The sequence below is a fragment of the Malurus melanocephalus genome, unplaced genomic scaffold (genome assembly GCF_030028575.1).
Source record: "Malurus melanocephalus ecotype Western Australia unplaced genomic scaffold, MMel_1.1 scaffold_109, whole genome shotgun sequence".
Classification (NCBI taxonomy): Eukaryota; Metazoa; Chordata; class Aves; order Passeriformes; family Maluridae; genus Malurus; species Malurus melanocephalus.
The window spans coordinates 283,566-299,050 of NW_026623341.1; the positions used below are offsets into that span (position 1 = coordinate 283,566).

Consider the following 15,485-nt stretch of genomic DNA (forward strand, 5'->3'; position numbering starts at 1 on the left):
TTCTCACGAGAGACATGCTAATACAAACAAGTCAATCAGAGTTTGTGTTTAGCAAGATCAAGCTTAAAGGATAGTTTAAAATCCATTTATTGTTCTAAAGCATTTTTTTCCATTAACATGTTATACATTAGTGGATACTAACCATGATTCATGTAACAGTTTAGTTTGTTAACTTTTATATTATTTAACAACCAGAAGTTATTAATACAACTTTTAAATTCTTACACAAAAAATCTTAAAACAGGCTTGGGTTCATTTTTGTAATTTTTATATAAAAACATTTTAGGCATCTCTTGAAAAAGAAATAAAGCAGGCATTTAAAGCTAGAAAACAAGTAATTCCAAATTTAGTTTGTTACAAAAGGTTTCAGCTTTATTGACAAATTATGGCAAACATATTTGACAAAATTATGGTTTCCTATTTAGAGAAGCTTACACATGGAACTTTAAGTGATTTTTTTTAACAAATACAGGTTAAAACACTGAACAACTTCAGTTAGCTACATACATACAGTAGCTGCTTKTTTTCAACCCCATTAAAACAGCATTTAAAATTAAATTTACAAACTTAATATCGAACATCTTGATCTAAACTAACATATATTAAAAAAGACAGGTTAAAACATCTTATCTACAGCTTGATTATTGTCTGGCTCAAAAAAAAAAAAAAAAGAAAAAAAAAAATCATATTACAGTCTTTCAGCAACCCTAAACAGAAACTCAGCCTTAGCTAGTATGTAGAGAGACTCAAGATCTGTAACAGTGTCATGCTTTTTAAGTTACACACAGCAATGAATACAACCAACAAAACATCATCTTTGAATAGTTTATAGACAATGCTTGCCAAAGGTTTTTTGTCTCTGTTTTTTTTAAGTCCGTGTTATAAAATAATACTAATGCCAATGTCACGCCAATGTTATTGGAAATACAAGTAGTACATAGGATAATAATGAGCAGTAATCCCTAGGATAGAAAAGAAATGGACTATTACTTGTCTTGTTGCTGTTTATGTGGAGACCACAGGCTATTAATTGTCTTTGAGATGAGGTCACAGATGAGGAGGACCTTCAATATCTACCATAGGGGTGTTCCCTGTAACCCCCTCTGGCTGACCTTGGAGGTGGTGCCTTTAGGCTGGAACGGGTTGTGGCCCATTCTTCTTGTGCTAAAAACAGAAGAGAAAAAGAATTTTTGTAAATATCTAAAATGGAAAGCACAAAGGGATGCCACTGCTAATGGCTGTCAAAATTCTTGAGGGTTCTGGCTCAAAGCTTTAGAAAAACAAAATGAGGATGGTGTTATCATCCATTTTTTTATCCTCCTACAAAAAAAACTTACAGAAAACTAACCTACTTCTTCTCTACACAGGCAACCTGTCTATCTTAGGAAGAAAAAAATACTCCTTCAATTTCAGCAGAGAATGAATAACTACTGTGTTGGCGGTACAGTCAGCTCTGGAAAAATCACTGTGTTAGTCTGCCAGTTCAGAATTTATTTGATGTTTTGAGTTTCTAGCCCTTAACTGAAAGCAGAAATTTGAATAACACTTAATGCAGTTGGTATGGTAACAAGATGAGGAGTTGAATCATGAAAAGATAAGAAAGATATGTTTGATTTTTTATTTGCATTTGAAACTAAAGGAAAGAAAATAATGGAAGCAAAATGTGTAGAAGTGTAGCTACGACATTAAGCCAGAAGAGATTTTACTTTGTATTATCTTTAGCACACTTTTTCCAATTTGGTAAATGAACTATGCTCAGGAAGAATAAACTCAAATCAGTAAGTCTAGTTCAGGTTTTACAAAGCTTCTACAAATCTTCTTTGTCCTCCCTGATATGATATTTCTGGAATTTAACGCTCCCAAAGGTGCAATCAGGAAACTACCTCCAGTCATGGTYCAGCAGTTGAACCCAAAACTTGAATTATCTCCTAAATCAGTTATTGGATCATCTAATGATTTCTGGTTTTGTCTTCCACTGACTTMAACCGATCATAGAGTGAATAAAACGGAGATGTACAAATCACAGTTATTATCTTCTATCACACCAGAGTGCAACATTCCTGGTATCTTATTTTTGCTAATGACTGCTGACTTTAGAGGCCACTAAGAGCATAAATAATGGTCACTTGGTTAAATCAAGTATCAAAGATTCCTGCTGGAAAAAGATAATGCTACGTGAATATGMAAAATGAAAGTATAAACCATAAAAAGCTTGTTAAAATTCTGAAAGATATTTCTTGTCTGCAAGACGTCTTCTCTGCAACTACACTTCATTATCTTGTTGCCTTGAGGTATAAGGGGAATAGCAGCTCTAGAGATAAAGTGAGTTCAGGCTAGCATGTATGGAGTGACATCTCAGAAAAAGATTTGGTAGCAGCTGATCTTGCTAAGGAACAATAAACATTCCTGCTATAATTTTTTGGTGCACTCCATTTATTTAGTTCTTCTTTGAGTTCTTCAGGATGTTCTCTTTTTGAATATCAGGGGTTTCATGGTCACATGAAACCAACATTTACTGTGGAAAGCTACTGCCTAGAGGGTTGAAGRAGCAGCAGCCAATATAACATAGTTCTAAATCCTCAGGTCTCTCATTCCTACAGGGAGCCAGTTTCTGTAGAGTGAATTTAAAAATCCTGTCTCTGCAGTATGTATCATTACACCCTTTAAAAATGACATTTTGCTGTAACTTTTTTGCAGCTTCAATTACCCTTTGCTGAAGTGTTACTGCATTTGCAGAGAGGCCTTCGGGACAAGAGAGATTTATATGGAAAAGGAGAAGCTTTATTTATATAAATGAAAATGACTGAAGTAGTAAAAATATTCAGCAAATGCACAACACAAAGACAAACCAATTTCTTGTTCCTTTTTAGTCCCCTTARTGTTGTCCAAACTGAAGCACTTTCATATAAAGGTGAAAAGTGCGATCTTTCTTGGTAGTACTCATGCATTAAAAAATGACTTTATATTACCAACTGGAGGAAACTGTTTTTCCTTGACTGTTCTTAAAGCAAATTGATCCTGTGACTGTACCAGCTTCTGATATGGAACAAAATCTGAATCACAATTTYTGGTACAAGTCTTATGCTCTTTTTTTTCAGTAATATGGTGGACCTATTTGCTTGGTTTCAAACTTTAATCCCACCATTGCARTATGTCATGACAGCTGACAGCTAACAGCTCCATTTGATACTGCAGGATGGGCCCTATTGTATTAACAGGTGAATCTGTAGCCAAAAGAGATGTGGAATTTTTGGGACTACAGCCTCCAACTGGGAAAACACTGGTGTCTATAATCCAGTAAAGGATTATGTATTTATTGTGGAGAAAGCAAGATGATAGGGAGCAGCACTATCAAGAGTCCCTGAACCACACTATGCCAATATATTTCAAGATGCAGCCACACCAAAAAGGAAATCAGATTGCCAGTATTATTTTTCCTAGGGGGATTTTTACTGAACAACAATACATCTGCATGCCAGTAATTAAAGGTTCCTTGACATGAAAGTGGCTCTTTTCCTTTTTCTGATTCCCGTAAAGAGAAAAACACACTGACTGGAGTCTGACCTTCCCCTTCCCTTGGTGACATCSAGACCTCCATCCAGTCCTTGTGCTCTAGCAGATCCCACTCTACCTGTCCTTTTAGCCTCTGACTGTCTCCAGTGCTATCAGGTGTCAAWGACTATGGCTGAAAAGAAACCCACACAGGCAGCTCAATAAACGAGGGCAGAGGGTCCAGTTTTTTCAGGAATTTGGTGTCATTGGCAACTTTGACATTCTTAGTTAAGGAGAAATATTGCAYGTTTGCTTCCAGGAAATTAAATTATGAATTATATAAGCATGATGGGAACTTAGGAGAGAGTTTGTAGGTGAGGAATCTGCGTGTGTTTGGGCTAAAGGATTGCTTTGGGTGTGACAATAAATGTAGCTACTTTGACAAGAAATGTGAAGACATGGGAACAGCCCTTTTAATTACACTGCACACTTCTTTCAATCTGCTATATGCTCCCTGTGAATTGGTATTTGAAGCTCACGCTTAGGACATAAAATTAATTTTTATTATCACAAGCAATCAGGACCCTTGGTTTATGACTGATTGAAATTGCATGTTACTGATTTTGCACTGCTTTTTATGGTTCAGATGGACTCTTTATTTGCTTTACTGTGTTCACTGAGTTATAGAAATGATTCCAGTATTTATTACAGACATTACTGATACATTAGCTAAGGCTATCTTTGAAGATTATTTTTTGATCAACTGCTAGGAGACTCCATAGCTCTATGTCTTTAAATACAGAATTTATTTCCATTTTTTTTTCTTACTGGAGATTTAGAATGAAAAAAGGTAAACCCGAGAAATGTCTTTGAATATGGATCAAAATGGTAACATTTMTAGCACAGAGAGGGGTACATATGAAGTTGCTTCTGTTTCACTATTTCACCGGTGCATTATTGAAAGCACAGAAAAATTCAGTGGCCCATCCATGTGGCTGYCATCACAAGCTTAAGTGTCTTCAAGTAAAGATTTGAGAAAAACACACATTCAGCTACTTTTTTTACTCTTCATTCAGCATTCTGCAACCTTATCACAGACTTTTTAGCACTGTATAAACTCTGCAAGGAGGGAAACAATGCAATAGTTAAAGGGCACATCACAATAATGGATAAGCTTAAAAAAATATATATTAATGACATATGATTTACATAAGGATATTTATTTCCTGTTTTTTTTTATTTATAGCTATCGCTTAGTCCTAGTAGTAATTTTTTCTTCCTAAAAACTTATTTAACATCTGAATATTGCTCATGATTATTTGGCACAATTTTATTAATATCTGGTCAATTATTTTGGACAGGTGGCCAGGAAAAGACTAGAAAGAGCTATTCTAATYAGATAGTTAAGATGTATATAACAGCAAGTAGTGCAATGGTTCAATTTGATTTTTTATTTAGTTTTTGTTATCTTAGAAATAGAAGTTGCTTTTAATTCAGAATAAAATTGTTTTATTTCCTATGAGAATAAAAATATCTCTTTTACTGCATACACATGGAGAGAGCACACTGCACTAGAGAGAGAGCATAAGTGGAATTCAGGAACTGGGATTACTAGCTCTACTCTGTGTTTGCTCAGTGACCTTGGGTAATTGTTCAATATTTTTTGGTATGGCTTCCTCACTCCCAGAATGAGACAGGAATACCTCCCTCCCTGGGGTGCTCTGAGATGCAGTTAATTGCCTGAGCAGTAAGTGAAAAGTGATATAGATGTGCTGAGCAGAAGACCCAATAGAAACCAGACATGCAGCTTTAAAATGAGAACTCTTAAAATTAGAATGCTGTTCTTTGGACAATTCAATTTGTGCTGTATTTCTAGTAAGCCTCCAAACTTCACCCTCCATAGAAAGATGGATGAAGACAAAGTACTGCTTGGAAATTGTTGGAAAATTTGTCCTACACAAGCTAAAGACTGAAACTTGGCTAACTTTGACAAAGCTGTTATTTCTGCCCAAAAATGCACACAGAAAAGACAGCTGCACTCTTCTTGTGTCATAATTGGACAARTATATATAATTTAAGACAAAAATGCAAGAATGGATTTTGTTTGGTTTTTCTTTTTTGGAGGAGAACATGCACTTTTTCACTTCTGGTCTCTTCACTCACCTGCAAAGCTTGCAAAATACACAGGATTATCTGACTTGACATCTGTGCATTTTGTTGTTTTGTGAGAAGAGGAGCTGAAGTAACTATCTTTTAAATCACAAATAATACCTTTCTTATTTGAAATCTGTAGTTTTGAGAAGACAAAAAATGTTTTCAAGACACAAGCTCAAAYCCATTACGCTCACTTACATCATTCTAAGTACCCTTTATTTTACCAGACCTGCTGTATATGAAATATATACAGCTTAAAAAGTAGAAATGAATGGAAAACCTTGTGATTTAATATCTGATTTCTGAACACAGCTGTAGCTCTTAAAAAAAACCCAATTTACGGCCCCTATGCTTGACAGTAGCTTCTCTTCAGGAGGGATAACAATTTAAAGTGCAGGGCTGCTCCAGATCTGCTTTAGTATTCTGARCTTCCTGGTTTAAACTGGGAATGGAGGACGACAGAAATCCTCAGCTGGCAGTGCTGGAGTAGATGAGAAGTGCTTGTGCAGTCCCCTCTCCAGCCCTCCCTGCAGTTCAGGAATGACAGAGAGAGGTGCAGTAATGACCACCAGAGAAGATAATTTTTTAGAAGGCTTCAGCCACTTTTGTGGTGAACACCTGCCACAGACAGGGAAGGAGCAGCATCACAGTACAATGGCAACTGGTTTGGGAAGCTGCAATGCCAGGAGGAAAAATACTCTTATCAGTGTTATTGTGAGGTGAGTRTGAATGTTACAGTGTAGAGGGAGTTTTATTTTTCACTTATTTTCAGGGAAAATTAATTTTCTATTACTTTTTGGTCATGCAACATGAAACATGCAGCGATATACTGCATCTGGAATTAAACAGATYCACATCAATATTACAGGACTTTTGTCTTAGAATCTCCAACTCTACAGTTCCCATGGTGCAAGAGAGTGAAATTACCATTTGAAATATTACATAGGAAAGTTTTGCATGATTTACTTATTCCTATTCTGTCATATAAAATGATTTATAATTCAGGAGTAATAGAGGAAGCAAATAAGATGCTATAAATTAAAACCAATTTTGTGGTACATGTGGAATTTTTTTCATTGTTGTAGCATAACTAAACTACAAAAGTTTTAGGATACACAAACAGTTAAAAGAATGTGACAAGTTTAAATGGAACTTTCTAAAGAATTATAACCTAATGGAACTTTCTAAAGAATTATAACCTAATTAAAACACTGATTTAACAAAACAGCAATAGCTCTATTATCATCCCCACATTAAGTCATCATATTTGAATTCAAAATGTGCTCCTTTCCCCACAAACTTGCAAAAGTGTGCTCTTATGAAAATCATAAATCTCTTCTGAGGGAATGAATGCCCCTTGGGATACAGCTAAGTTGATTCCTYCAGCAAAAGAATTGATAGAATTCTGCAGAAAATCAAGAAAATGCCTTTGACAGTTCATTCTGTCCCCCAGTAGGAACGCTGCTATCAGTAAGTATGGGAATGATTGAAATAGAAGATTAAAGTAGGGCAATTTATTTGGTGTATCCTCTGTCCATATGCAGTAGAAATCTTCAATGCCTCCTTTTTCCAGTGGAATAAAAATCTGAGCGCTGCACAGGAAGACTCAGGAACACTTCTGAGTTCCCAGGGCTGGGTGTACATCTGCCTTGTGCTCAGGAAGGGTCCTGGTGCCACAGTCAGCCCAAAATAAAGGTGKTCATGAAGGAGCATGACACACTCCTCAGAACCATGGCACATGTAGCMGGGGTGTAGGGGCATCAGGATGCAGGTGCTTTATCAACATTAGCATTCAAYGCACCAATAGGAACGACCTGCAGAGGGAAACCGCTGACACTGAGGACATGATAGTCACACTATATGGCTTCTAGAGGTACCTTTCATTTCAGAGTTTGAGTCTCTGGAAGGAAAATCTCATRAACAGTGGGGACTACATCTTTTGTTTTAGTTTGAAACTAAAGTTTGTGTATTTTGAACCCATTCAGTGACGCAGAAAGAAGATCTATAAATGCAGACAACTGGTAAATCTGCTTCAAAAGAGCTCTCCCGCTCCCATGCTAGTGTAGAAKCACCCAGCATGTGCTAAACAGCCAGCCAGGTGCTCTGTCAAGACACCACAAACCTCCACCACATTGGTACAATCTATGTCTTGTTGTCTCTGAGATCTTCATTAATAATAAAATGGATTAGGAAGTGGTTGGGCAGTCACACTCAGAGGGCAATGGTCTATGGTGCAGAGTCCTGATGGAGTCCATACGGGGGACCAGTGTTATTTAGTATGTTGTGATGATAATTTTTTAAGAGACACCAAATGTATACACTCAGATGATATCAATGAAAAATCAGTGCACATCAGTAAGACTTTGTTAGTGTTAGTGAAGACATTTTGTAATCACAAGCCACATGAAGTCAAACACTGTAACAAGGAGATTCAGACCTATGTCTCTTCCCTCTGCAAATCAGTCACCACAAATTACTTGAGAACCTAAGGATTTAAATGAGACTAGGCTAGAAAAAAAATAGGGCAAGAAACCTTCAGCGTGCAGAGCATAATGAATATTAGGACAAATGATCTACAATATCAAAGTTTTTAAAAATTATATAGGAKCTTGGATTCTAAAGCTGAAAAACTTGTATCTCCATCTGCAGAGCAATTGCTAAGAAGGGCTTTTTCAAAATCTACAAGTATTTTCTCTGTACATGTTGTGACACGGCTTCATTTTACTTTGTCATTGCCACAGAGGGTTTATTTCACACCATCACACAGGATGGCAGTTCCTTGAGTTTCTCCATGACATGAGCATGTTTATGTCTTTCAATGAAGTATGAGAATCCATGCCCCCTAAGGTAGCATCGCTTTAATCCATGTATTTATCAGTATTCTTGAAGTTTGAACCCTCCACAYACACTTTACTTGGCAAATATCACCATGATATACCTAGTTCTATGTGTTCAGCAGAAACTATTATTGTTATTGYAGAAAAACTTAATTTACTAGACAATACACTTTTCAGGGCAAACACAGAATGAAAAAATAAAAAGAATAATAAAAAAGCAGCGGAATATTGCTGTACATTTCTAGTTGTTCACTATAAAGGCCTACAAAAAATTTATGAAGAGCTATCTCTGTAGAGCACTACTTAGTAAACTAATTGTCATAATAATTGCAAACCTSTTATGTAGAGCGACTGGCAAAGAATTATTTGTGAAATAGTTAAATCATTGTAGCAGCATTTTACAACTTAAATGATGTCTTACATTAAAAGGAATTATACCAAACAGTTACACTCTCCAATTTTAATTAAAGATGCAATTATCCTAAAACCAAATACCCAGTTCTTTACTGTAYTTAAGTACTTAATGCTAAACTGGAGTAGAATATGCATAAAAAATTTTGAGAAAATCTGAACAGCTGAAAGTTTTTGGTGAAGACAAAAACATTTAAATGCTGTCTCCTTRATGCAACAACAGCACATGCAGTGAACAGCCTTGAAAGCTTTTCCTGAAAAGCAGCAGGAATGTGACTGGAGTTCATTTATGTCTTCCCTCTTTGTGTAGGTGGCAAGCTACAGATTAACCTTCCTAGCTCTTGCCTAAGGCCTTTAGCAGATGGTGTTATCCTAATTTAATTGTGGTGGTTTAGGAGGTTATAGACTTCAACCCTATCCTTTCACTCTCTGCCTAAGGTTTCTGCTTTTTTGGTAGTAGCAACAAGCAGTTTGTATGTTCTGGTCTCTCAGATACTGCAGTTCATGACCTGACATAAAAACATAATGGCCATCATTTTCAGGTAACACACCAGGSAGGATATGCACCAGGCTGTACAGTGGACTCTGACAAGAGGCACACACTCTCACTGCTGTGACAGTCTCCCTTTGGAAGCAGGGCCAGGAGCCTCTTGAACCTTCTGCAGCAGCAACTGGCAGAGCTCACTGCTGGAGTCTGCAGCCTTTGGGAGAACCAAGAAAGAGCTAAAGATAAAGTTTTGAATGCTCTGATCAGTGCAAGAGTGAAAAAGGATTCAGATGAAAAACAGTGAGGCAGGTCAGGTGCAATGAATACAGCTTCTTGGATGTGCCTTGCCAGCAACTCATACGCTTTTCTGTTATCTCTCTAATGTGGCCTAAACCAGCACAATACTGACTCAAGAATGCTATTTCTTCTAACATAAAAAACAGGGGAAAGGAAAAAGAAATGAGAACATGAATTGATTATGAAGGGCTTTTAATTTTATTTTAGTGGTCCTGTCCAGGGAAGATGCTTTTTGGAGTTGGGCATGACATTACATATGGGTAGGAAAGATTTTTGGTTACCAAACCCTAGGCATATGTTTTATCCTAATCGATTTATATGACAAATCATTAAATTCATGTTTTCACTAGATATCTCTTCAGATGACAACAGTGCCAGAAGGAAAACCATAAAATTACTAAAGTTTAATGAGAGYAAAGAATATAAACCTTTTGTTCATAAATTAATCTAATTTCATGCCTTCTCTTTTAAAACATAAGCATCAAGTTTACATGACACCATTACAGTAGTTTTGACTTATCTTTAGGCATCAAAACCTTCAGCAACATATGTAACACAAATGTTTATTGAGTGTGCTTAGAGGTAAAAATGCTTTACATTTTTGAAAATTTGTACTTTAAATGACTGCTCTTTTATTTTTAAAGTGCAATGATTTTTTATTTTTAAATGCCTTCTAAAGATGCTTCTTTACAACTCACATAAGGAAACCTTTAAGGGCTACATTCCTAACATTTTCAGGCATATGTCCCAAATTTATGTTCCTCAGCCTGGAACAGTGATCCTCAAAATTCCCTAGCAGTAGCTGAATAATCCTGATGTTATCAAAATTTGTAGGAATCTCATAATTCYTGAGTACTGTATTTCCATGTGCTATCAGAGACTGCTGCAGGGAATGCTTTGAAGTGTCTCTGCTTTGATCCTTCTGAGAGACTGGGTGACAAGCATGTCAAATCACAATAGAGCTTAAGTGTCTGACTTCGTGAGAGGGTTCTGTGCTGTGAATTTTCATTCACAGAACACCTCTAAGTCATGGAAAGCAGTGTGATTTTACATATACCTCTCTCAGCTGATCTTCCCATTGTCTTGAGAGATTGCTTGGCTGCATTTGGAGGGAAAGGAATTCTTAGGAAACTCCACAAAAGAAACTGAGCAAAGAGTTGAGGCAGTTAGGTTGTGGATTTTACAGTGGTGAATACTGTTTTAAATAATCCATCTTGTCCATCCTCAGATAAGCAATTTAGATTCTTCCTTGTTTAGTACTTCCATCTAAAGACATGTGACCTTCCTGAGAATTAAATGATGTTCAGATGGGCTCTCCTCTTAAACACCCCTGTGATTTTTGCGACCATACTGTGAACAATCCATAAATATGTGAATCTTATGAGCTTCTGAGGAAACAGAAGTGAGTTTCCCCAGTCAGAATTCTCCACAAGTCCTTTTAAAAGGAGCACTGAAAAACCCATGAGACATAACCCACCTACTACTTCTCAGGAGTACAAATAGCAAGAGAAGTCATAGCAGGCAGCTCATATAGGAGCACTATTGTGCTGTATAACACTTAACAAGCTACAGAGAACTCTATTCTATATTTTTAAGATAGCAAGTATGAAGTAGCATTACTATTTCATTGAATCTACTTCACAAAAAATAAAAGAAAACTTTCTCAGCATTGAAAACTCTCCTCCCTAAAGGTAAGTTGAAAGCAAGAGGATACATGGAAGAAAATAAAAAAAATGACAAGCTAGTAAGTTTTTGATAATCCAGATATTGTTATTGGAATGGATAAGGGTGGAAAGTCAAGTTATTACACAAAACATCTCAGTTGACAAGACACCAGTTCTGTATTCATATACCATTTGTCTGTGGTCTTATTCAGAGTTTGAGAGAATTCAGAATTACAGAGGTGTGCCAGAAAGAATTGTAAAGGAGGAATACAGCCTTGTTAYGGAAGATAAATCAAGGTGTTAAATTTAACTCAAATGAAAGAAAGACTGCTGATTTTGGCAGGTTGGTGAAAAATGAAGGGGCAGTTGATTTTATACAATGGGATGGATTCAGGAGACTCACAATGAGTTGCAAAACATCCTGAAAAAGAAGTAGAGAACTGGAAACAGAGAATTAGGGTTAAGTTAGGTGAGGATGAGAAGGGGTGATGTTTCAGGATACAGAGAACATGCACCAAGTGTATACACCAAGAACTCAGAAACTGAGGAAGTTAAGCATATGTTCTACAGCTCCATAGCTCTGTGTACTCCTCACGTAAATAGTGGTGACTCAAGAATGATGGAAGTTCCCATACAGATTTCCAAGGCATGAAATGGATAAATTTACTAATCTACAATAAGTGAACCAACAGTTATACATAAATGTGTCTGCTTTCAGAAATTAGAAAAATTGCAATTTGAAATATTATTTGATTTTAAATTTAATACAGGTTATTGACAACATTCGGATTTTTGTATTCATATGCTAGCTAAGAAAATAGTTCAAGCAAAAAGCAAAGCAAATGCAAAGCTATCAGCCATGTATTTTAAGACCAGTCTAGTAAAGGAAACCCAGGCATATTGGGTTTGTTTCAGCTGCTGAATGGGAAAAAAAAAAAAAGGAGCTTCATGCAGAGCATAAATTTAGTCATGGTGCCACTCTGCGAACACTTTGTAAGCCTTAGCTAATTAGTCCATTCAAAATCCCTGCTGGGAAAACAAGTAATATTCTTCTAGTTTTACAAATGAGGAATTGGAAGGAAAGTGACACTACTTTAAATGTCTTGCCCAAACACATGGAGATTCAGCATGGTGGAGTGTAATTAAAAGTTAAACAGTGGGTAATTCCTACTGCTGAGCTCACACTACTCTTTTCTCCATTGCCCAAAAGATTAGCAGTGCATTCAGGACAGCAGTGGAGAGGGGATCTATAGGTGGGARGAAGGATCTTCTACTGCAGCTATTAAAGACATAAGTGCAAAAAGGAAACAAAACAAAGGGCAACTGAASCACTCATATTCATATGGATACACTATTATTACTTGTCTAGCATTGAAAATGTGCTTGACTGCACATTGTATCATCCAAATATATTGTAAGAACTGATTATACAARAAAATAAGGTATTTCTGATTATGCAATGCAATCATTTTGACAAGGTCTCAGTAATGTTATTTCTGTACCAATACAAAGGAAACTGCAAGTTTGCATTAGTGACATTTACTTCACAGCTGCATGAATAAAATTATTTATTTCAAGCAGCAACCCTTATATAACCCCCTAGTGTAACTTTCATTTGCAGTGTCATCTCCAGCAGCTTGCATTTTCACAATGCTGTGGAAGTCACCGTGTAGACTTAGGAYACTTTAGAAGCAGTGAATCAGGTATGACATCTCTACTGAATATATTAGGGTCATTCTTTAAGCTGACAGCAGTCAGCTTTGCTCTGTTATTTCAGAGAAAATCTCAGAGGGAGATTCAGTGTGCCATCTGATGATACAATGTACTGATAATCATTAATAGGAAAACACGGACTAGACTCTAGTTACCAAAATACATCACTCATAGTAAATAACAGATCAAGAAAAGGGTTTGTACTCATTGAAGCTAAACTTCTCTTCCTTTCACGTCCCTGGTACCCACGAACTATTCCAGTTCAGACAGACTCAGTGGGGAAGTGCAAAGAGCGCAGCCCTCTCTCTACTCATACTGCCTAGTGTGGCATGAGACACTCCTTTATCTAGGTGCAGTGGGGGTTCCCATGGTGATACAGCATCCTCTCCTTCTTTCCACTTTGATTAAGTCTGTATTTCAAAATCTCACAAACCTTGCTGGTTGAAATGATGCACATGACAGCAGCAGATGCGTAGTACTGTTGGCACATCAAGCAGAATGAAACTTAACACTGTGAAATATATTCAAGCATTAATCAGAAAATTCAGTGTTGCTGTTAAACTGACCTGTGACTGTGAGTAATTGGCTTTGTAATCTTGATTGAAATTGATGGGTCTAATTTTCTGGTCTTAAGTCAAAACTCACCCTAAAGTTACACAAATCTATTTTATTTGGTCTTTGTAAAATCAGGGAAACAAAGAAAAGTGTATGGAAGCAATTTCTGAGTTGTYGGTGACAGATATTTTCCTTTGATTTCACACATTTGCTGAAGAGAGAATAGACCTTACCGTAGCTGTCATAAGCCTCTTCACTTGTTCCGTGACCGTAGTCATAATATTCAGGCACGCTGTAACAGATTCAGAGAGCCATGTCAGTATTACCATGGGTAACCAACYCAAAACAAAAACAGAGCTTACTTAATGAAAGGCATTTTAACATTTTGACATGATAGCATGTCTAGGTTCAGAAATAGTGAATATTTTTTAAAATGGGAGAAAATGTTTAATGACAACAACAGCTATCATACCGTACATCACATTTCTTATCTACTGAGCATAAAACAAATTTGGTCCTAAATATGTGAACCTAGGAGATGTGACAAAGACTGAGAGAAATTCTATTTGCAAAGATGAGGTCTGAAAAACACCATGCACTGTATCATTCACTGTTGTTAAACTGCCAAAAGGGGTGTTAATCTCATTTACCTGTAATTCTCAACATTTATGCGTTAACAAACGCAGCACAGTTTGTTTTCACAAAGCTGACTGTATTGTATGGTGTGGAACCTGTAAACTACTTATCTTTTCCAAAAACASTGACAGGTTTCCAGCTTTGATCCTGAAGAAGAAGGCTTGCTTCCACTGCCTGTAGAGAGAAATCTGATTCTCCACAGCCTTTTTCCTTATGCAGTTATTGGACACCCATGAAAAGTTTTATACAGACAATAAAACACATATTGAAAGAAATGAAGGTCTAGGAGTGCAAAATGAGACTTAACAGTCTCAAATTCACTATATCACTGTTTTCATAAATTATGTATAGTCATACCAACATGTTATGAAAATACTTCAGAAAAAATTTACATCCTGATAATCAGTAATCTCCAGCTATTATACGGAGTGGGCATCCAGAAAATTCAACCTTTAAGACATAATTCAATGAAAAGGGAATTATTCACATTTTTCCTTGACTGTTATTGTTATTTATAGTATGAAATATGTTTTTKGTGCCTAGTACCAAATTCAAGATCAGGCTACTTCTATTCACAGGTGCCAAGTAAACATAAAAGAATCAGTCTCCACCCGGAAAAATTTGCAAACTCCATGAACTCCAGTATTTTTTGTATTTTTTCAGTCTGCAGTGAAACAAACAGAAAATGTAACACATTCTCTGTCGATAGTTTTTAGTTGTTGCCACTTGTGCATCTTTTTCCTTGGACAGTGTGTGAGACAGACTCTTGCAAAATGAACAGAAGCAGGCSATCAGCTCAATATTGCTATGATTATAACATTATTGCTCATGCCATTTTCCATATTGGATTATTGTTTTAAAAATATTAATTTACACTTGAGAGAGAAGCTTGTGTTGACAGTCGAGTGCAAGTAGAAATACTTCAGAAGTACAATAAACAAGCAATCTATAAAAATTATTTTCTTAACCTAATTTTGACTTTGTTCACAAACAGCCTGTAATCAGATTTTTAATTTCTTGAATTTAACAGCTATCCATAACTATTCTTGGAATAATTTCTGAGAATGATTCATGTTTACTACCTCACTCAAGAATACTGATTGGATGTAKCTGATAACTGACAGCCAAGCTATTTTGATTTGGGTCATGTCATCCCCTGGCTGGCTCTCAGAGGGACATCTCTCAGAGCCAGTTTTCAGTTATCTACGAATTTTGTTTGTGGTTTGTTTTTGTGGGTTT

At 36.4% G+C, this 15,485-nt stretch overlaps 1 protein-coding gene across 1 annotated transcript in view; it reads right to left on the bottom strand.

Moving 5' to 3' along the window:
* Positions 1–197: 197 nt before the first annotated feature.
* The window catches only part of KHDRBS2 (KH RNA binding domain containing, signal transduction associated 2), a 296,595-nt gene continuing 281,307 nt past the window's right edge, over positions 198–15,485 (bottom strand). Inside the window, exons 8-9 of the mRNA XM_057369432.1 lie at positions 13,844–13,902; positions 198–1,164 (exon numbers count right to left, since the gene is read on the bottom strand). Coding sequence (XP_057225415.1) covers positions 1,067–1,164; positions 13,844–13,902 — 157 coding nt within the window. The 3' untranslated portion in view covers positions 198–1,066. The remainder of the gene's footprint in view (positions 1,165–13,843; positions 13,903–15,485) is intronic.